The sequence below is a fragment of the Halichoerus grypus genome, chromosome 10, assembly GCF_964656455.1.
Source record: "Halichoerus grypus chromosome 10, mHalGry1.hap1.1, whole genome shotgun sequence".
NCBI classification, from domain to species: domain Eukaryota; kingdom Metazoa; phylum Chordata; class Mammalia; order Carnivora; family Phocidae; genus Halichoerus; species Halichoerus grypus.
In genome coordinates, this window is record NC_135721.1 from 91,105,458 (window position 1) to 91,126,741 (window position 21,284).

Below are 21,284 nucleotides of genomic sequence, written 5' to 3' on the forward strand. Positions count from 1 at the left end.
TGAATGCACGGATGACCGCACTGATCTCATGTGATGATTGCAATTCAATGCTGCTTTTCTGCATTGTCATCATGTCATGAACATTTTCATGTGTTAAATCATCTCTGAAAGCTCTGCTCTATCAACTAAGTTGCTAAAGTTAGCTATTAATAAATAAGTTATAAATAAATCAATAAATCATATCAATTAGTAACTATTCAACTAGTTATTCCATAGCTTAAATTTCTTTCTAATGCCAGACCTTTAGGCTGTTCACAGCTTTTTTTTTTTTTTTTTTTTTCCTAAAATGAGTAATAATGGGATACACACTATTATAGGAAAAAACAGCCTTGGTGCATATTTTGGATTATTTTCTTCCTAGAATTGAAATTACCATGTCAGGGTACAAGAATTCCCTGTCCCCTTCTAGATCTTTCTAGCTGAACTAAGAATCAAATTGACAAGACAGATTAACAGGAGAAAATCAAATTTAATTTTATATGAATGGGGAGTCCACACAGATAAGGAAATTCCAAAGACAGACAGGCATCCTGAGGTATCTATGTCATCTTGAACTAAGGAGAATGGTTAGGGTCTAGGACTTCAAAGGGAAGGAATATTATCCTCTGAAAGAATGAGAAAGAACAAAAGTTTGGTAACAAATGTTAGCTGGGCCCACAGAAACAATGGGACACAGAACACGTAAATCAAACAGACCTTGCTAGGTACCTCCCTGTCATACCTAGTTTATATCAAAATCTAGTTATTTATGGTGGTAGCTCTCTTCCTGCAGCAGGCCTTCTATCTAAATTCTTTTTAGGTAGTTGTAGGGGAGGTGAAGAGCTTTCCTCAATATGCTAGGTTTTGATTGCTTTTTAACTCAAAATAATCTTAATTGCAAAGTGGTGCATCTTGCAGTGGCCTGCCCTTGGCCCCTACAAAGGCTACAAAGACTTTTGGTTACAGGCTGTCAAAGTTCCTTAGAAAGTTATGTCTGACTTACGCAGGTTCAAGTACTGAAGAGAAAGTTCTTGGTCAACAGTGGCATTTTGTGCTTTGTTTTACCTGAGACCATCTACAGGTGCAGTTGTCCTCAGTGGTTGGATGCTGGGCCTGAGCCCCGGCTGGTGCCCCTGATGGCCGCTTCCCCCTATTACTACAGTCTTGTACCTGAGTCCATGGCAGATCTGCCGTGCACTCATTTATCCTCCCTGAAAAATGGTATCAATTCCCTGACTACATGATTTATCAATCACTGATCCAGTTAAGTACTCATAGCACACAGGATATCAGGTACTGACTTTAGGGATATAAAAGCTCAGGTCCTGCCCTCGCAAAGTCCTGGGCCTGATGAGGAGAAACGCATATCAACAGGTACTTCAACACAACACATTGTCCCAGATTGCAGGGAGATAGAGACCAGGGATCCAGATTTTGCCTGGGGTGTCTCTCCAGGCCTCTCTGCAGGTAGATTAGAAAGGGCAGTATGATCTTGATTCTTTTCTTAATTCCAAGACACCAGAAATGTTGCTTATCTTTGCTGGTCTACATGTGAAGAATTTTAGGTCTGGACTCCTCCTTGAGAACCTCAACCAGGCCTGTCCTAAGGGGTTTGCCAGGCTCAGGCCTTGGACCTCTTTTTACCTCTAGGTGCACCCCCTTCCCTCAGAGTCTGGTTCAAGTCTCATGGCTTTAATACCAGCTCTGCACCCACAGTGGCACCAGGTATCTCCAGCTCAAAACTGCCACCTCACCTCCTGTGATGGTGTGATTTATAGTAAGAGATGTGTACTTGGTTTTAGTCCTGGATTCTGGCACAGAGCTCCTAAAACCTTCCAAATTTCCTAAGTGATGAGAGCATGCAGGTGTCTCTTGTGATGTTAATGAGGTGGCTTTTGGACCCCCCCCCCCCCCACACACACACCTAAGGAGGCCAGGGGACCCATCCATGTGATTAGAGGGTTGGAATTTTCAGTCCCAACTTCCCTGAATTCCAGGGAGGGAAGACACTGGGAGCTGAATGAGTTGCCACTGGCCAATGTTTGAATCATTGATGACTATGCAGTTAAGCCTCCATAAAAACCCAAAAGGATGAGGTTTGGAGAGCTTCCAGATTGGTGAACACCTAAAGATTCAGGGAGAGGGTGCACCTGGAGACGGCAGAGGGCTCCATACCCTTTCCCCATTCCTTGCCCTGTGCATTTTTCCATCTGGCTGTTCCTGAGTTGTCTTTTTATAAAAAACCATTGAATGATAATGTTTCCCTGAATTTTGTGAGCCATTTTAGCAAGTTAATAGAATCCAAGGAGGAGGTTGTTGAAACCTCGAATTTCTAGCAGGTTGGTCAGAAGCACAGGACGTGTGACAGGCATCTGAAGTGGGGGGTGATGTCTTGTAGGACTGAGCCCTGAACAGTCACCAGGTAGATAGTGTCAGAATTGAGTTAAATTATAAGACACTGGTGTCAGAACTCGGCTTGGTGGTGTAGAGAAAAAAACCCCACACATCTAAATTGGTGACCAGAATTATTAATTGGTACCAGAACCTACCTCCAAGTCTATCTGATGGCCTTTCCACTTGGGTGGCCCAAGACACCCCAAACTACACTGTGAATTGAGTACCTCCCTCCAACACTTGGGTGTTCCCCACTTCAAGTAAGGGCAGTTACTTAAAGATCAGGGAAACCTTTCCTGACCTCACTCTTTAAAATTGTAACCCTCCCCTGCCCCTGCCCCCCCCTTCTCCACCTTCCCATTCTCCTTTCCTGGTTTATTTATTTTTTTCCATTGCACCTTCTGATTGGCTGTTTCTTCTTTTCTGTCTCTACAACTAGAACGTAAACTTGATATTTTGTCTGTTTTGTTCACTGTGATTCACAGTGCCTGGCACATAAGAGGGATCAGTAAGTGTTAGCTGAATTAATGAATTAACTGGAATAGTGCTCTTGTTACTGACTGGTCTATCATAGCCACTAACTCAGGAAATGAACAGGCGAGCCCTGGTGCACTACCATGGCCATTGTTCCATCCTGGGGAGTCCTGAAAGGGCTGGACAAATTGAAAGTGCATCTCCTGGCTAGGTTTGCCAACACTGTTGTGCAATAAACTCGGATATACTCATTGCAAGAGAAGCCAATAGCTCAAGAGACAGGGGTTTGGAAAGAGAAAAGGAGAGATTTATTTCGGGTGTTGTCAGCCAGGGGAGGTGGCAGGCTCAAGCCTTAACATCAGATCTCCCCGCCAGCAAGATGGACACCTAGAGTTTTGTAGAGAGAGATTCAGAGAGGTACTTGCAGGAGAGTGGGCAGAGAGCACGTGATCATGCATGGGGTCGTAAGTGCTCAGACCAAGATCGTGGACAGAGAAGGGGACCTGTGGGGCGTGGTCTTCTAGGCATTTCCTTGCTATCAGGGCTTTTCTGGTCTGGAGGTTGTTGGAACATTCTGGTCATTGCAAAACATCTTTGACAGTGCCTCAAGAAAGTGCGATAAGAAAGAAGCACAATGGGTTTTAATTAGAGCATGAGTTAAGCAGTCTTGACTATTTCTGTTTTTTTAACTATCGGGGCCTAGAGTTGAGCAAGAGGGCTTGCTGACACTCTTAAGCTTGTTTTTGTTGTTTTTGAGAAAATATGTCAACATTTCCTCCCATTATAGCTTTAGTCTTATGGAATCAGAGTTAATTATTTCAGTGAGACAAGGAAGGGTGAATCCCCAAGGGACATGGAAACAAAGAAGCAGAATTGAAAACAGTCATTATATAACACTTGTTTTTAATGTCTCAGAAATTGTAGGAAATGAAACCTGCATGGAGAACTAAGTTTATAGTAATGGGATTAAAAAGAGGGCTGACACAACTGCCATAGGGAAGTCAAGGTCTGAATGTACTTGTTTGACGATAGCTGGTTATTAAGGTACCAACAGTTAAGGGGTAATTCCATTCTCCTCTGGTTCTCGCCCCTCATCCACAGAAGCATGTTTTCTGCACCAGAGGGACGTCACCAGAATAAAACTGCTTCATGTTGAGCTATTCTTGATATACCCCAAGTTGAAGGTTACTGATGAAATTTGGAAGTTTTTGGATTCATGAGCAAATGGCTAAGAAATAATTCTTGAAATGTTTTTGGTGCAAAAAGGTGATTTTATTATAGCACGGGACAGGACCCGCAGGCTGCGCTAGGACTGTGAGGAGTGACGGGTTATATGCTTTTTCTTTTCTTTTTTTTTTTTTTAAATTTATTTATTTGACAGAGAAAGATACAGCGAGAGGAGGAACACAGGCAGGGGGAGCAGGAGAGGGAGAGCAGGCTTCCCGCAGAGCAAGGAGCCCGATGCGGGGCTCGATCCCAGGACCCTGGGACCATGACCTGAGCCGAAGGCAGACGCTTAACGACTGAGCCACCCAGGCGCCCTTATATGCTTTTTCATTAGTGGGGGTTATGGATCCTGTAAGTCTCTAAGGAATTTGGAAGCAAGGCCTTCAGGACCTTGAGGAACTAGCTGCCATTAAGATAAGGTTACTTCTAGTCTTTAATAAAACATAAGCATGAAGGCACTGAGGCAGCCACGAGTTCCTTGAGGAAGGTCACGCTCTGCACGTTTCAGGTATCTGCAGTGGGCTGCAAGCTGTAAGGAGATTTAACTTAAGCTACATTCTCTTGCCTTTGCTTCCCTCATCAGTTATGTCACCGGCTAGACCCTAAGACCTGACCTTTACCACCACCTGCTTGTGCTTACCGACCTTTCTCCCACATTTTTCTTTAAGCTCTTCTTTCCAGCTGATCCCGTGGAGAAACTGAAAGTACCTCTCGAGAGCTAACGACTGGCCAGCCAGCCCAGACCACCCAGGCCAGTCTGAACTCAGCCACCCACTCGCACCTGTGCAGATGGACCATGGAGTGAGTGACGGTTACCTTTATCTCATCAGAATACTAACGCTTTTAAGTACAGCAACTGTGTTCATGTGCCTGTGCATGAAACACTCATGTCAGTCTGCAAGGTGGAGAAGAAAGAAGTGAGCTATTTGGGAAGGCTGGATATGCACCCCCCCCCCCAAAAAAAAAGCCAGGATAAAAGTAAAGCACAGAGAGGATTTTGGGGAGAAGCCTATATCATACTAACATGTAAATTCAATGCATTCCTCTGGTTCAGGTTAGCTTGTGGGGATTGAGAGAAAAATAAAATAAGAAAATTAATATATCCTATTTTGTTTTCAGTTATTCATTCTCTCCATTTCTTTCTGTAGATGTGATTGTTTTCCTTCTTTGTGAGGAACAAGTGAGTCACACTGAAGTTTGAGAAGGACTGCCTCATGTGACCGAGGCATAACACCCCATCACACGCTGCAAACTCATTTCATCAGGGTGTTAAAGAAACAGGTCTGGTCCTTAAATCACCGCTGTACTTGCCACAGAGTCAGAATTGTGGGTCGGTGAGGTGGGAGGGTTGGGAGTCCTCAGACTCTTCTACTCCACCCCGGTTTGAGAAAGGAATTGGGTAGCACAGTGTTTGACACCTTCTATTTAGAAAGATTTCAAAATTATAGACACATTGCAAAAATAGATGGTCAGTTTTGTCTTGGGCAGTCCTTTGTCCTCAGTTATTCAATCAGATGCTAATTTGGTCATGAAGGCATTTTGTAGATGTGATCAAAGTTCATGGCCAGTTTGCTTTAAGGAAGGGAGATGATCCTAGGTGACAGGTGGGCTTGATCCAATCTGTCCAGGGGACTTCAGAGCAGAACTGAGTTTCCCTGAGAAAGGAGAAACTCTGCCTGTACCTGCGAGTTCCAGCCTGCCTTTCTCAAGCGATTTCTCTCGTCTGCCGACCCGGTCATCAATCCTGCAGGCCAGTGCCTTGCTGCAAACCTCTGAATATGAATTTCTTTTTGGTTCTGTTTCTCTGGTTTAAACTGGACGGATAGACAGCCATAACCTTTGCTTTATTTCTCTCTTCTACATATATGCACACATATATACATATGGCAAAAACACATACAATTACAAGTTCAAGTTTGCCCACATTGGCAAATGTCCTTAGTTCCAAACAGCATTAGGGCACCACATAACTTTCAGAGATCTTGTTTTCCCTTTGATCTGGACTTTATTTCCTTACTCTCTTGCCAGATCTTTGATGCTTTTAAGAAGTAAAACAAAACAAAATTTTAAAAAAGCCACATTTCTTTTAGTAAACAGTTTTGACTGTTTCCGGTAGGAGGTTAGTCTGATCCCTCCCCTGCCTTATTCCTGGAAATGCAAGTCCTTCTGTGATCTTCCTAAGCTTGGTTGATGTGCACACTTAGAAGCTAAAAGCCCAAGATGACCTGCTCTAAGCAAGTTAATTTATGGAAGAAAAAGCATACAGTTTCAAATTCTTTTATACTTCAGAGAAAGAACCATTGCAAGGTCCCCTTAAATAGACTACAAAAATTGTGCTGCATAGAACTTTTCAGGAACATATCTGAAATTTTCTAAGAAATTTTTTTTAATAAATTAACTTTCTAACCACTACTAAATTATTTTAAAATTGCTACACTTGATCCAAAAATTATTTTTCCAGGAAATCAACCCACCAAAAATCCAAAAACAAGTATAAAATGACCCTATGTAGCCCAAGTAGATGACAAAAGGTCCACTGCTTTATTTAATGTACTTTATTCATCAGGAAGTTCCCAAGGCTTCACTCAGAATTGATTGACTCTTACTTTGTACACAATTCAAAGAAATCTTATTCTCTGGCTTTCTAGTACATAAACCCTTAAAAACAATAATTTGAAAGAAAACACACATTCTGAAAGGCGGACTCATTATAAGAGTCAGGAAGGACATCTGAAATACAGAATTATATATACACATATATATTTTTTAATTGTAATTTCTTGCTAACCCTTTTGAGATATGTGGGTTTTATGGCCCTTTACACCTAAATACTTCTACTAAGAAAGAAGTACTCCTAAGAAAAGGATTTTCTTTCTTTCTTTTTCTCTATGAATATATAATCACAACATAATGATCAAATTCAGGAAATTTAACACTGATCCACTATCATTATCTAATAGTTCTTTTCAAAAATTCCAATTGTCCCCAAAATGTCCATGACAGCAATTTTTTTTCCATCTTGTCCAGGATCTGGGGCAGGATTACACTTTGCATTTAGCTATTATGTTTCCTTAATCTCCTTTAATCTCGAACAACTGCTCTCTGCTTTTGTCTTCAATGCCATTCACATTTTTTAAGAGTACAGAGCACATTTTTATTGTTTATAATAATAGTTTATAGGGGCATCTGGCTGGCCCAGTTGGTGGAGCATATGACTCTTGATCTTGGGGTCATGAGCGCTACACGTTGGGTGTAGAGATCACTTAGAAAATAAATAAATAAAGTTTTTAAAAATAGATTATATATGTTACTATATTTGGATTATTAATTTGGGTCTGCCCACTGGTTTCTTGACAATTGGATTCAAGTACACATTTTTGGCAGAAGCACCATATGGGCAATGCTTTGTGCTTCTCAGGGCATCATATCGCAATGTGGGTTTGTCCCATTCCTAGTGGCATTGATTCTGATCATTTGTGTAAGGTAATGGGTGACAGGTTTCTCCATATATCTTGCTCCCATTGTAATTTGTAAGTCATCGGTACAGAGATTCTTTAAAACTCTGTAAGTACCCTGTTTTCCAGTCACTTTCTCCAGTGGTTTTAGCAGCTATGGGGATTCTTATCTGAACCTACTAGTATTATTAGCATGTGATTGCCTTTAGGCTCCTGCTTGCAGTGGGCTTTCTGGTGGGGCTCCCCTTCTGGGGTTAGTGCAGAGCCCAGAACACTGGGCTGCGAGGGGGCTGGCGGTGTGTCCACGTCAGCCAGAATATCCCTTCCCTCTGAGCAGTATGTGAGGCTCTTTGGGTGAGTTTTGTTAGGAAGCCCCTTTCCAAGACTTAGGATCCCCTGGTAAATGTTACTTATAAAGGCATATTTTTGCTTTAATCATCAAAGTATATAGGCCTTAAATATGCCCACTGGTGGCTGGAAGTGGGTCAAGACAGTAGTTTAAATTTAGAAGCCAGTGTTGTGCCTGAAATACACCAGAGTAATTAATGAGAAAATATGTATTTAAGAGGGACTGGTGATTGTTTGTGTCTGGGCAGACTGGCCCTGAAGAGGAGTCAGGATGAATCTCAGGGGGCTCCAAAGGAGGAGGCCTAATGACTGAGTCTCTGGGACAGCCCAAGGCACCCCCACACCAACCAGGCCCAGTCTGGTCCCACCTGTTCCCTCCTGTTTCTGAGCCACACCAAGGATCACTGCTCCTGCAGCACCAGGGGAAGGAGGTCCTGGTCTTAGGGAGAGATCTCAGGCTGTTCCTCCTTCCTTCTGTTGCTGGGTTACCAGGTTCTTACCTCATGCACCGGAACACCAAAAGGCGAAGCGAAGTGAAAGTTTGTTGAATGAAGGTGAGAACAGAAAGGAAAGAAAAAAGCCCTCTAGACTGAGAGGGGTCCCGAATGGGTTGCCACTGAGGGTTTTACTGGCAGTCTTCTATTGAGAATTGACGGATAAGCTTGTGGCCTTGAGATTCTCGTGCCGTCTTGGTTTGTTGCCCTATCTCTGGTTCCGCTCTGTCTCAGTGTCTCCACCTGCCAGGAAGAGTTCCCAAGCCCAGTCAGGGGAGTCAGGGGCCTCCTGTCTCTGCTGCCCACACCTTCACGCCTCCCCTGTTCATGGGACAGGACCTGCGGGCAGAAAGAGCTGCACTGGGACTGTGAGGAGTGACTGACTGTGTACTTTTTCATTAGTGGGGTTAGGGATGGCACAAATCTCCAAGGAATCTGGAAGCAAGGCTCTCAGGACCTTGAGGGGCCAGCTGCTGCCAAGATAAGGTTCCTTTTAAACATGAAGACACTAAGGCACCTTGAGGAAGGTCAGACTCTGCACGTTTCAGGTATCTGTCAGTGGGCTGTAAGCTGTAGGGGGATTTTAACTGAAGCTACATTTCTTTTGCCTTTGTTTCCCTCATCACTTTACCCCTTCCCACCCCACCCCATTCTCTGCCACCTGTGATCTGTGTCCTGTATAAGTGGACAGAACTGCCCCTTGATCCCACTCTGTGGCACAGGGACTCTCTCCTTTGTCCCCTGTGGGGGCAGAACAAGGCACAACACCTGCCTGAGGCTGACAGCTCTGAGAGCTGTGTCTCTGAGAGCCAGGTTCATGGCCAGCCAGTGGCTCTCTCCCTAGTCACCGGGCAGGATCCTCTGGCTGCCATTCAAGGCCAGACACCACCCAAGAGTTTCCGGTCACTGCTCGAAGGTGGGGGTCAGGCATCCATGGTTTTCACTGCGCACAGGTGATTCTAGAACACGGCAATGAGCAGCTAGGGCCATGGGCTAAAGTTTAAAGCACATGAGTCAGGGAGTTAATCCTGCCTGGGTGTGAAAATTACACAAGGTGTCTGCAGTGGAGGATGCCAGGGACTTCGGCTGCAAAGTTTCTTTTAAGCTCATGCCTGGAGGACTCAGACGTTCTGTTTGGGATGCCACCAAGCCCGTGAGTTGTGGTGGGAAGAGAGTGGCAGAGGCAGGTGAACTCAGGGTCCATGGAGCAGGGATGAAGTGGTGGCTACAGGTCACTGCTTGGACCCAAATGCCACATAGAGCTTGGCTGAAGTTCCCGAACAAGATAATTCTTGCTGATAGAACAATGTACACCCACATGCTACCACATATTTTTATTTGTACAAAAGCACCATTCACTGAGTCGCTGCAGGTCTTATGAAAATCACAGTTTGGCTCCAAGTGCAAGCTTCTCAGGGCACGTGGTGGTTGGAGGGGGGAGTGGGGAGCAGCGTCTGAAATTTCAGCTGTGAGGCAAACGTTGTCTCAGAGTGTTGCTCCTCTCTGTTGACAAGCTGAATGCTCAGCAAATATTACCCACAATTTACCAGTCAGAAGTGCTCACTCTGGCCCCATGGCTGTGCTGACCCAAATTCCCTTGGCAGGTGAGTGTCCGAGGGCTGCATGGGGAAGTGAGTTCAAGGGATCTTTGGCAGGAAGGGCCATCCTGTGAATATGTGGGTTTCTTCCTAAAATTACTACCATGGTGCTTAGGAGATTTAATTCCCTGTGTTAAAAAAACAAAAACACAGGCCTACAACGGTGTGACTCAAGGCCCCATGTCAACAAACTATGGCTTAATACCTAACCTAAACCTGCAGTTTCAGCCCCCTAGAAATGTAGCCTTTCACCAGTCCACAGGGGAATTTCCTGGTCAGCGTGAGGAAATGTACTGATAGACCCCTGGGCCCCCCTTAGGATGGTGACCTTGCCTAAAATAACCGATTCTTTGCTAATAATTCCCGTTTTTCCTCTCCCTCTCTACCTTTAAAAACCTTTCCTCATCTATAGCCCTTTGGAGTTCCCCTCTACTTGCCAGATGGGATGCTGCCTGATTCGTGAGCTGATTAATAAAGCCAATTAGATCTTTAAAATTTATTAGGATGAGTTTTTGTTATATAACAGATTTGGTGACAGTGACAGGATGGAAGTGAACTTCTGGCGGCATTTGGGGACAATGAGAAACACAGGCCTGGTACCACAAACCTTTGGAGTGGGTAAGTTTCCCTTGGTTCTGAGCTCTGCATGTTTTGCCTTAGCGCTCCTGATCTAATTGGCTTTCCTTCACAGGTCGGGTCAGCGTGCACCAGCCAAAGGTTATGACCGGAGACTATTGAACTGGCATGTTTGCCTCCAGTCCAGTTGGGCTGGCAGAAGGGTGGGCCCAGAGCCCAGGCCTTAGGTTTACAGACCACAATTCCCTGGGTCGAAAATTTCCTCACATTTCCATGGGATTTGGTGGTGGTGCACACAGGGCCTTCTTGTGACCATGATACAGTAACATATCTTGATTACCACGGATACAATAAAATGCATGTGTTTTTTGTTTTGTGCAAATAGAGGCTACTGCTAATGAGGGTTTCAGAAGCCAAATGCCATCAAATTGGTGGGCATGGGTGGAGCATTTAAAGGCTGCTAGAGCACTCACCCCCTCAGGAGGACTCCCAGGATAGGATAAGCTGATTCTCAGAACGGCTTAGATTGACACCAGGTCACCCTGTTCAAGAAAACTTCTGTGCAGTGAGGGAACGGGAAGATATGCACAATCCCAACCCTGTAGCCCATCACTTCAGTATTAGTTTGGCTCCGAGGGACCCCAAAGCTTAGCTAATGGCACCCTTAAATTCTGAAGAGTCAAATGAGCCACGTTTTAGCACACTTGCTTGTTTTCTATCTAAGAAGGATAATCCCAAAGTTACAGGCATCTAGCAAAATGGCAACATCTTACTAAGCTTGTTTTGTGTCTCGAGGAACTTGGCTTGGTGGCCATCAGGCTAAGGCCCCAAAATAAGGCCAGGCAGAAATGTGAGTGATATCCCATTTGGGGCCAGGGTCCTACCAAACTGCTGCCAGCCCTCAGGAGAATTCCCACCTAGAAATGCGATGGCCATTATGGGGGATGTGCCAATTAGATAAGATCATTTAAGAAGTACTTTTAAAGGCAAGTTTCCCCAAATTAAACAGAATAGGATATCTATTTTAATTGACAAGTGGACATAATCCTGTTGCACACTTAATAGACTACAGTATAGTGCAAACATAACTTTTATATGCACTGGGAAACCAAAAAAAAGAAAAAATCATTTGACTTATCTTATTTTGGTATTTGCTTTATTGTGATGGTCTGGAACTAAACCTGAAGTATCTCAGAGGTGTGCCTGTGTACAACTTAAACAATAGAGATGACTATCAAAAACATCAAGATGAATGAAAAAAAAAAAAGCCGGAGAAGTCTAAATACACAGAATTCCATTTATATGAACTTTGAAAATAGACAAAACTAATCTATAGTGAAAAAAATAAAATAAAATCACTGCAGGCATTGTCTCTGGGGATAAGGGCCCAAAATAATTGGGAAGGGGAATGAGGGAAATTTCTGGGTGATGGTCATGTTCTGTACCTGATAGGGGATGAGTCACACAGGGCTACGCATTTATCAAAATTAAGTAAATGTACACTTAAGATTTGTGCATTTTACTATAGGTAAATTTTATAACAAATGAAAAATCCATAATTAAATGTTGACCTCTAGTTCATGTTATGCATGCTTAAGTGTTTAGAGGTAAGATATACTGATATCTTTAACTTATTTTGAAATGCATGAAAACAAGATGCGTTGATAGATGAATAGAGAATGGACCGGTGGATAGACATGTGATAAATAAGTAAAGTACAATATTAATGCTAGAATCCAGGTGGTGGGAATATCGATGTTTGTTATAAAATTCTTCCAACTTTGCTGCACATTTGAACATGTTCACAATACAATGTATCCCCCCTCTGGACATCCCAACCTCACCTTGGGCCCCTCCCTCCCCGTCTACCATCCCCATCTGCCCATCCCCAACTCCCCTTCCTTTTCTTACTCCCCTCCAGGCCCCCTGGATCCTACTTGGCAACAGTATTCACTACATTCCAGGCAAACCAGTGGTAGCACAGAGAACTGGCCTGGCTGGCTCCCAGTGTTAAAAATATATTATTCTGGCACTTGTTAAAATGTTAAGGGAGACTTTATTCAATACTATTGCAATAGGAGTCAAGATTATCCAAACAGGAGAGAAAGACCGAGCTCTGCAGACAGCGAGGACAAATGGGGATTTACAGCCAAGGTGGGGGGGGGGGGGGACATGTAATTCTTGCTACACTGATCTAACAAGACTCTCGCAAAGTACTAGACATCAAAGGTGGGGGCGATGAACTTGAACAGATGTCAAGGTTGGGGTGTTCTCAGTAAGACAGGGTTAGCCGGCCAGCTGGGCTGGAACAAGACTGGGCAAGGCCCAGACTGAGTGGAGAGACAGCTTGGAGGAGCATCACTAAAGTTCGGTCAGTCCTTATCACTAGGTCCAGTTCCTCTGTGAGTGGCAGGAAGGGGAACCAAGGGATACCATGGAGAGGGCAGGGCTGCCCTCAGTGGCCCCGGAGGTCAAGAACCAACACCCAGTGCACCAGTTCCAATGCTATCCCAGGCAGGAACAGGAATCCCTCTGCTGCCCTGTGCAGATTACTAAACGAACTGGAATTCAAGTTTGCACAAACACTGAGAGGGAAGGCAGAGCAACAACCACACCAGGGATTAGAAAAGGAAACTGACCACACCACAGAAACGCCAAGGGGATTGCTCAACCTGACTCAGATCCATCTTAATTTCCTCGCCTCCAGGGCTGAAGCCCAGAGAGACTTGAGAGCACCCAGCTGCACAAGCCACCAGCCTGTGCCCCTGGACGCCCTCTCCCAGCCCCCGCCTCCTTGGCTGAGGTGCTGCAGACACCAAAGCTAATCTGGTCAGTGTGCTGCTGTGAAATTAAAAGGTAACTTGTAATGTAAGGCAATGGGGACTGTTTACATGGTGGACCCTGGGCAAAAGCTTCCAAAAGATTCCCTTATGCAAATGCAAAACAGATACTGGCCCCTGTACACTCTCTTGCCTCTTTCTACACGTGCTGCCAACAGGCTAACCTGTGAGTATCACATTTTCATAATGACAGGGCATCAATCCCTATCAGAGCCCTAAATGCTTAACACCAAGCTTTAACTGCAAGTTTTAGAAGCCCAAATGTTCAGAAGCTCCATTCTTGGTCAACTTGATATGACCACTTGCTACTTGAGGCAATGTTTTATGCACTTGGTCACTTATTTATTATAGCATTATTGAATATTCACTTATTATTTATTACAGAGAACCTCTGTCACTCTCTCAATTTCTTTCTCTACTAGTTCGGCTCATGGGATCAACAGCCACATGAGCAGCCTTGTGGAAACAGGGTTTTTCTCTTCATCTGGCAGAAGGGAAACATGCTCGCCTCTTGGACACATGTGCTCTTTCCTCCATGGTGCACGGGTGCTGGAAGCCCCGTGCCTCAGTCTTGAGTTCATTATTTCTCTCAAGGCCTCTGCTTATCCTTGAAGCTGGAGGCTACAGATGAGGGCTGCTCCATCATTTTAAACCAGGTTGAAGCATCACCACTGCAGCCTGCTCACCTCCATGGGTTCTGAGCCCCAGACACTACTGTTTGGTTTTTGTTTTGTTTTTGTTTTTAAAGATTTTATTTATTTATTTGACAGAGAGAGAGATAGCGAGAGAGGGAACACAAGCAGGGGGAGTGGGAGAGGGAGAAGCAGGCTTCCCACTGAGCAGGGAGTCCGATTCGGGGCTCCATCCCAGGACCCTGGGATCATGACCTGAGCCGAAGGCAGACGCTTAACAACCGAGCCACCCAGGCGCCCCCCAGACACTACTGTTAACAAAGAAGCCCACCTCTCCAAATTTGTTACGTTTGCCCGAGGTCATTCAAACAGCTGGGACAGATGGGCAGCCTTCCACTTCTTATCTGATATTCTGCAGGTTGCACTGGTAGCTTCTGTAAGCACTCTCTGTTAGGATTAGAGATGTGGTACATGCCAGAGTCCTAACAGAGAATTACAAATAGGCAGTGTAACAGACATACAGCAGCACGTGTCAAGTCACAACCCTCCACCACACTCACATCTGCCAACATGCTCTGGCTATTTGCGTGCCCTGCACTTCCTTCCCCATGACTAAAGATAAGAGGATCCCTTACATTTCAGCCTACCCTGTGTGTGACATACCCTTCTAAGAATGAGCTCCAGCTGTCCCGAATGGGTGGGGAAACCACAGTGAGAACCAATCCCCACCCTCCGGAGATAGCCACTCCTGCTCAGAAGTACCTGGCCAGGGGGTGCCTGAGTGGCTCAGTTGGTTAAGCGTCTGCCTTCGGCTCTGGTCATGATCTCAGGGTCCTGGAATCCAGCCCCGTGTTGAGTTCCCTGCTTGGCAGGGAGTCTGCTTCTCCCTCTCACTCTCCCTCTGTGCTCTCTCTCTCAAATAAATAAATAAAATCTTTTAAGAAAGAAGAAGGAGAAGAAGGAGGAGGAGGAGGAGAAGAAGAAAGGAGAAGTAGGAGTAGGAGTAGGAGTAGGAGTACCTGGCCAGGGGCAGTCCTCTCTTGCCCTGCTCTGTGTATCTCCTTCTTTCTGTATAACTAAGAAAGTCGTTGCCCACTCCCTTCTGTGGCCATATTGGAGCACAGACCTACACAGTCCTGAGCTGGGGGCTCTGTTAGCCCACCCTGTACCCAGCTACCATGGCTTCTCAGTGTCTCTCCCTGGTCTCAGCAGACCTCTTGTCCTGTAGGTTTTGGCTGAAATGCCTCTCTTCTCCAGGAGGTCTCCCTGAGCATGTTCCGTAGCACCTTTCTCTATCAACCCCCTCTATTTCACTTCCAACAGAGCCTATAAGTAATTACCTATCACTCCCTGATGGTAATTACTTATCACTGATTCCCACCCCCCCACACACCCTAAACCTGGGCTGTGCAACATCACAGCCACCAGCTACACTTGGCCATGGGGTGCTTGAAATGGGACCGGTCTGAATTGACATCTGCTCTGTGTGTAAAACATACACACAGGATTCCAAGTACTTAGCACACATAGGAAAGATGTAAAAATATCTCATTAAACAATTGCTTGTGTATGTTGAAATAATATTTTGGATATACCGGCTTAAATAAAAAATGTTAAACTTACTCTCACCCATGTCTTTTTACTTTAATGTACTGGAAAATGCAAAGTCACAGATGGTTCACATTGCATCTCTATTGGGCAGTTGCCCTGTGACAAGTCCAAGGCTCACTAACCCATGCTTCATGTACAGGCTGGAGACCTCGTGGCCAGGTAGAAGTCCCAGAAAGGTTTGTTGGTTGAATAAATAAATGAGTTGTGAAAAAGAGAACCCGATGACCTTTTCCAAAATAAAGGTTAATTCATTTATCTTTTGCGAAAGAGCTCCCCAAAACAAAGCGCAGAGTCTTCCTTAGCCTCTGAAATCGACCTCTGGGGATTCCTAGACTTAGACCCAATGCTCAACCCCCAGGAAGCCCAGAGCGCTATTGCCCCTTTCACAGAAGGCAGGGTTGGGGGTTACAGGCACTGCAGGCCCTGGGAGGAGTGACACCTTCTGCAAGACCACAGGGTGCTAAACTTGGGAACCCTCCACCCAGCGCCTGAGCAGGACTAGAGAGGAGGAGCCAGACTCGGGGAAAGGCCAGGGGATTTGGCGGGGTGGACTGGACAGCATCCACCGGAGCGGCGGGACTTAGATGGAGGAGAGACACCGAGAAGAGGGGAGCAGCTTAGGGGAGGGGAAAAGAGCCTGACCTGGGGAAATAAGGCCAGGAGAGGGGGGATGGGGCCCCGACTCAGGATAGAGGGCTGGGACCGGGCGGGAGGAGCTCGGTTGGGGAGTACAAAGAGCGGAGGCAGGACCCGGGAGGAGGGGCAGGATTCCCGCGGGGGACGGACACCGGGCCCGGGGAAGGGCAGGCGGGGGCGGAAGAGGCGGAGCCGGGGTGGGCTGGGCGGCCCGGGGGCGGGGCTGGGGGAATAAAAGCGCGCCGGCGGCGCTCGGTGCTGTTCGCCGCGGCTGGATCACTCTTTTTTGAGCTGTACAATGGCCGGGCCGCTACGCACCCCGCTGCTCCTGCTGGCCGCCCTGGCCCTGACCCTGGCCCTGGCCGTGGCCGTGAGTCCCGAGACAAACAGGAGAAACCCCAAGTCTGCATTGGTGGGCGGCGCGTCGGACGCCGACGTCAACGAGGAGGGCGTGCAGCAGGCGCTGAACTTCGCCCTCAGCGAGTACAACAAGGCGAGCAACGACGCGTACCATAGCCGCGCAATGCGAGTGGTGCGCGCCCGCAAGCAGGTGCGTCCCCCCGGGGGCCGCGAGCCGGGCTGTGGGTGCGGGGCGGCCCTGAGCTCTGGGCGTAGCCGCCTGACGTCCCCAGCCCGGCCCCTACCGGTCAGCCCAGCATCTTGGAGGGATCAGTCTCCGAGCCCCTAGAGGTTGGGTGGGGCCTGCCGACGCTTCCCTGCTTCTCAGCGGGCGGTGTCCCTGGTCTCTCTGGTCGCCCACAGCCTGCCCTATGCATGCCTGTCGCCGGGAGTGCCTGGGACCCAGCCGGCACACTGGGTCACCCCCATGGCCTTCATTTGTGTTTTCAAACGCCAGCCTGGCCAGAGACTGCGGTGTGGAGGTCAGGGCCCCATCCAGTTCCCTTACCTCCGTGCCTCAGCCTCATGGGACACGGAGGCTCAGTGTGAACTGTCAACTAAATGACCACGCGCGAGGGAAAAACAGACCCCACACCTGACTGCCCTCCTGGCCCTGCCACTAAATGACTTTTTAAAGCACTTTTGTAACTTTTTAAATTTCAGACTTACAAAGCAGTAACAAAAATAGTGCATAAAATCCTTGTAGATTCTACACCTAGATTCCTTATATGTTAAAGTTTTGCCATTTTGCTTTCCACTGGGCACATACGTGTGTGTACGGGGATATATGCATTTGTTTTCTGAGTCTTTTGAGAGTTAACACCTCAGTGTGTATTCCCTAGAAACAAGGGTGTTTTGTGACATACCCACAATAACACTTTGGCAGTCAGAACCAACACTGACACAGTTATCTAATCCACAGACCTTATTCAGATGTCACTCACTGATTGTCCCACTCATGTCCTTTATGGCCCAGGACTGCCAGCCCATGTGCCGCAGCCACTGTCCTGCAGCCTCCTTTACTCTGGAGCAGCCTCTCCATCTATGAACTTGACATTTCTGAAGGATCCAGCCACTCCTGGTGCACACTGGGGCACAGTTTGGGGTTTCCCCATGTTTCCTCGAGATGATTGGGGTCATGCAGAAGAGGCCCGTTCTCCTCCAAGCCTCCTCTCAACAGGTGCCACTAAACTAACCCAGCCTCCATGTCCTCATCCTGCAATGGGGTTTGAGGCCCACACGAAACATCCTCCCTGAGGTGGGGCCCTGGCTGCTCCCTGAGCACCGAGAGGCTGTCAGCAAACACAGATGGGTCGATGGGCTGGCCTGTGGTACTCCGTGCGTCTCAGAGCAGAGGGTCTGGCATAGGAATTCAAACCTGTCCAGGCATGCTGGTGGAAAGGCCCCTGGAGTGTTACTTCCGTCCACAGGGCATGTCCATGGGAATAGCCTCTCATGTGGGCCATCATACTGTTCACCCCGATAAGGCCCCACCATCACCACCACCCAGGGGGCTGTTGAGTGGACTGCTCCTGACCCCTGCTTCTGCCAGCCCTGTCCTGGAGTTCTGGTCAGATAAGGAGCAGAGTCAGCAGAGTCCAGAAGAGGGCTTGGAGGGAGTGTCAGGAAAGGCCACTGGGCTTTGGGCTTATCCTCTAAGGGTGGCTAGGATTTAGGCCAGCTGACCTGGAGCCCAGTGGAGAACAGAACAACCTCACAGCAACAAAAACCTTGTAATGCATGCCAGCATTTAGGGCTCATCCGCCTTCTCTTGAAACTTCAGAAGGTGGCCCAGAACAGACCGTTTCGCCCCCTGCAGCAGTGACTGGCACTGTGTCCTTTGGATGGGACATGTATGCTCACTTGGTTCCCCCCAGCCTGCTACTCTCCACTGTGACACTGGTTGGCATCACAACTCATTGGGGAAAGTGACAGCAGAGGGATCCTGGGACCTGCTTGTGGTTCCACCAGGTAAGATGTGGAGCCTGGTACCCGGTCCTCATCCCAAGTTTCTTTCTAAGGATGCCCTCTGTGAGGACAAGGTATGCTCCTATCCTATAATCTCAAATGTAAAAGACAAGCAGGTGTGTGACACACTTCAGAAATACTCCCATCAGCGGCGCCTGGGTGGCTCAGTCGTTAAGGGTCTGCCTTCGGCTCAGGTCATGGTCCCAGGGTCCTGGGATCGAGCCCCGCATTGGGTTCCCTGCTCAGCGGGAACCCTGCTTCTCCCTCTCCCACTCCCCCTGCTTGTGTTCTCTCTCTGGCTGTGTCTCTCTCTGTCAAATAAATAAAAAATCTTAAAAAAAAAAAAAGAAATACTCCCATCAGTCAGTTAAGCATCTGCCTTCAGCTCAGGTCCTGATCCCAGGGTCCTGGGATCAAGCCCCACGTCAGGCTCCCTGCTTGGTGGGGAGCCTGCTTCTCCCTCTCCCTCTGCTTCTGCCTCCAGCTTGTGCGCACTCTCTCTCTCTTTTTCAAATAAATAAATAATCTTTAAAAAAACATGATACTTAAAAGGTAGGCATTCCAGGGGCAGTGTTTTATTGGCCTAAAATGTGTGTGTGTGTGCGCACGCACATGAGAAAGAGAGGCCTCTCATTTCCTACTGTGAAATGAGGGAATAAATAAACCTTTGTTACACTGTGGAAATGTAATGATTTATAGGGTTGACCCTATTAATTGGAATTTAGCTTAAGTGTACCCATCTCATGACTGTCTTCCTGAACCAGACCCACTCTGTTTGCTCCAGCACAGAGCCCCTGCTGTGTGCTCAGACCCTGCCCTGCCTCCTGGCACTGAAGGAGTTTATTAGCCGACAACCATGCTGGCTTCCCTCCTAAACCCAGTTAACAGGATTTTGGTCCCTGGCTTCCACCTTCTGTCTTCCTGCTTCTCCTCCTGCCAGGCTGCCTGAGACCTTCGAGCCCCTCAGTGAACAAGTTACAAGGAGAGTCTGGGCACAGCTGCTGGACCAGCCCTCAGAAGGTGGCTTTGGTTTTCTGGGGTACCTGCTTTGGCAGCAGCGAATGCTGGCGTGAGGACCCAATAGCAGGAAGGTACCTATGTGTGTGAGATTGGCAGGTGTTGTAAACAAATCCTGTTCTTGACACGTGCAGGTCGTGTCTGGGATGAACTACTTCTTGGAGGTGGAGATCGGACGAACCAGATGTACCAAGTCCCAGCCCAACTTGGACAGCTGTCCCTTTCATGACCAGCCACACCTGATGAGGGTATGTGCCTGTGGGGTGCATCGTGTGTGGGTGTGCACGTGTCAGGGTGCTTGTGGGGGGAGGACGTGTGTGTGTGCACATGACTAGTTTGAGTTTATAAGTGGGTTTTAGCTGGTGAATTGGGGCACCTTGTGCTGTTGGGTTGTTGCCTGTGGAATAAGGTGTTTGCTGGGGAGAGAGATGACCCCTTAATCCCAGCCTCAGCCACCTGAACAGATTAGAGGGAATTAGAGGCCTGTAAGCAGCCAGAATCCTCTGGTCCTGTCCTGCTCACCAAATACTAGTCTTCTCTCTCATCGGGGAGGCCTCTGGGGGGGGGGGCACACTCCCCCCATAGCTACCCCATTCCCTGTGTCTTTGGGTGTTTCTCAAACTCTGATCCCAGCCCCTCGATCCTTCGCTCTGCACCTGTCTTAGTGCTGGCCCATTGGAGGTGCAGGGGACTTGGGGGCAGCACCCTGTCCCTCAGGGGCTCTGTGATCTTGCACAGGCTGCACAAGGATGTGCAGGGGGCATGAGCTTGTGGAATCATGTCTTGGACTTAAGGGGTGGGTGGGGTCACTGAGAGGTCACTGCCAACCCCTGCTTAGTGTTCTAGGCTTCAGCAGAATGGGGGTTGAGAATCCCATCACCACCCTTCCTCACCCACATTTCTGACATCTTGAGGCTGGGCATGTTCCTTTTTCACTGTAACCCTAACTCTCCCTCTCTTCCCTTTCACAGAAAACGCTCTGCTCTTTCCAGATATACACTGTCCCCTGGCTGGGCAAGACCTCCTTGATAAAGTCCAGCTGCCAGGATGCATAGAGGACGCTGTGACAGGCTGGGCCACTCTACCCCCTTTCTCCTACCCCCACACCCCGTTGTAGAGCTCCTAAGCTTTAGAAGGTTGGCTTTGCCCAAGTGATGCCCCCTCAGTATGCTAGTCCCAAGAGACAAATGGAGAAGGGTTCTGGGACTTTTTTTGAACAGCTAAGTAACTGTAACTCATTTCTTTCAATTGCTTTCCAAATGCACCAGTATGTAGTACATGTGTTCTGCTCTATCTTAATCAATAAAAAGTAACCTCAGCTACCTCTTGAGTTATTTACTGTCTTGGGAATATATACAGAAGGGTTTGGGCAGCTCCTGGTCCCACTGGCTTTAGAGGGCAGACAAGGAGCAGAGAGCTGACAGGTTCCTCGTGGGGAAGTCAGGGGTGCATGCTGCCACTTTTGTGATGATTGAGTTAGGAGCAGGCTGGGAACCGAGGCCTCCAGCCTTGGTGGCTCCTGGTGGTCACACAGGGGAGAGGAGGGGACCTAGGCTGCTGGTCCTAAAGACTTGACTGCTGTGTTTGAAAAGAAGTCAGATGGTGAGCAGGCTGGACAGGAGGGAGGGGTCAGATG

General features: G+C 47.5%; 1 protein-coding gene and 1 long non-coding RNA gene across 3 annotated transcripts; both read left to right on the forward strand.

Moving 5' to 3' along the window:
* Positions 1-9,784: 9,784 nt before the first annotated feature.
* On the forward strand, positions 9,785-15,645 carry LOC118534886 (uncharacterized). Its single transcript, XR_004916938.2, has 4 exons — positions 9,785-9,975; positions 10,496-10,587; positions 13,253-13,401; positions 13,808-15,645. It is a non-coding gene; the product is annotated as an uncharacterized LOC118534886 (long non-coding RNA).
* An 853-nt stretch (positions 15,646-16,498) lies between these two features.
* On the forward strand, positions 16,499-20,970 carry LOC118534884 (cystatin-C). Of its 2 annotated transcripts, none has more exons than XM_036090963.2 (3): positions 16,499-16,814; positions 18,541-18,634; positions 19,783-19,896. In XM_036090963.2, exons 1-3 carry the CDS (start codon positions 16,563-16,565, stop codon positions 19,875-19,877), a joined length of 441 nt encoding a protein of 146 aa, XP_035946856.1. In that variant the 5' UTR covers positions 16,499-16,562; the 3' UTR covers positions 19,878-19,896. The 2 variants fall into 2 exon arrangements, with proteins under 2 accessions (XP_035946856.1, XP_035946855.1); XM_036090962.2 differs by lacking the exon at positions 18,541-18,634 and adding an exon at positions 20,620-20,970 and having other exon boundaries at positions 16,511-16,814.
* The last annotated feature ends 314 nt before the right edge of the window (positions 20,971-21,284 follow it).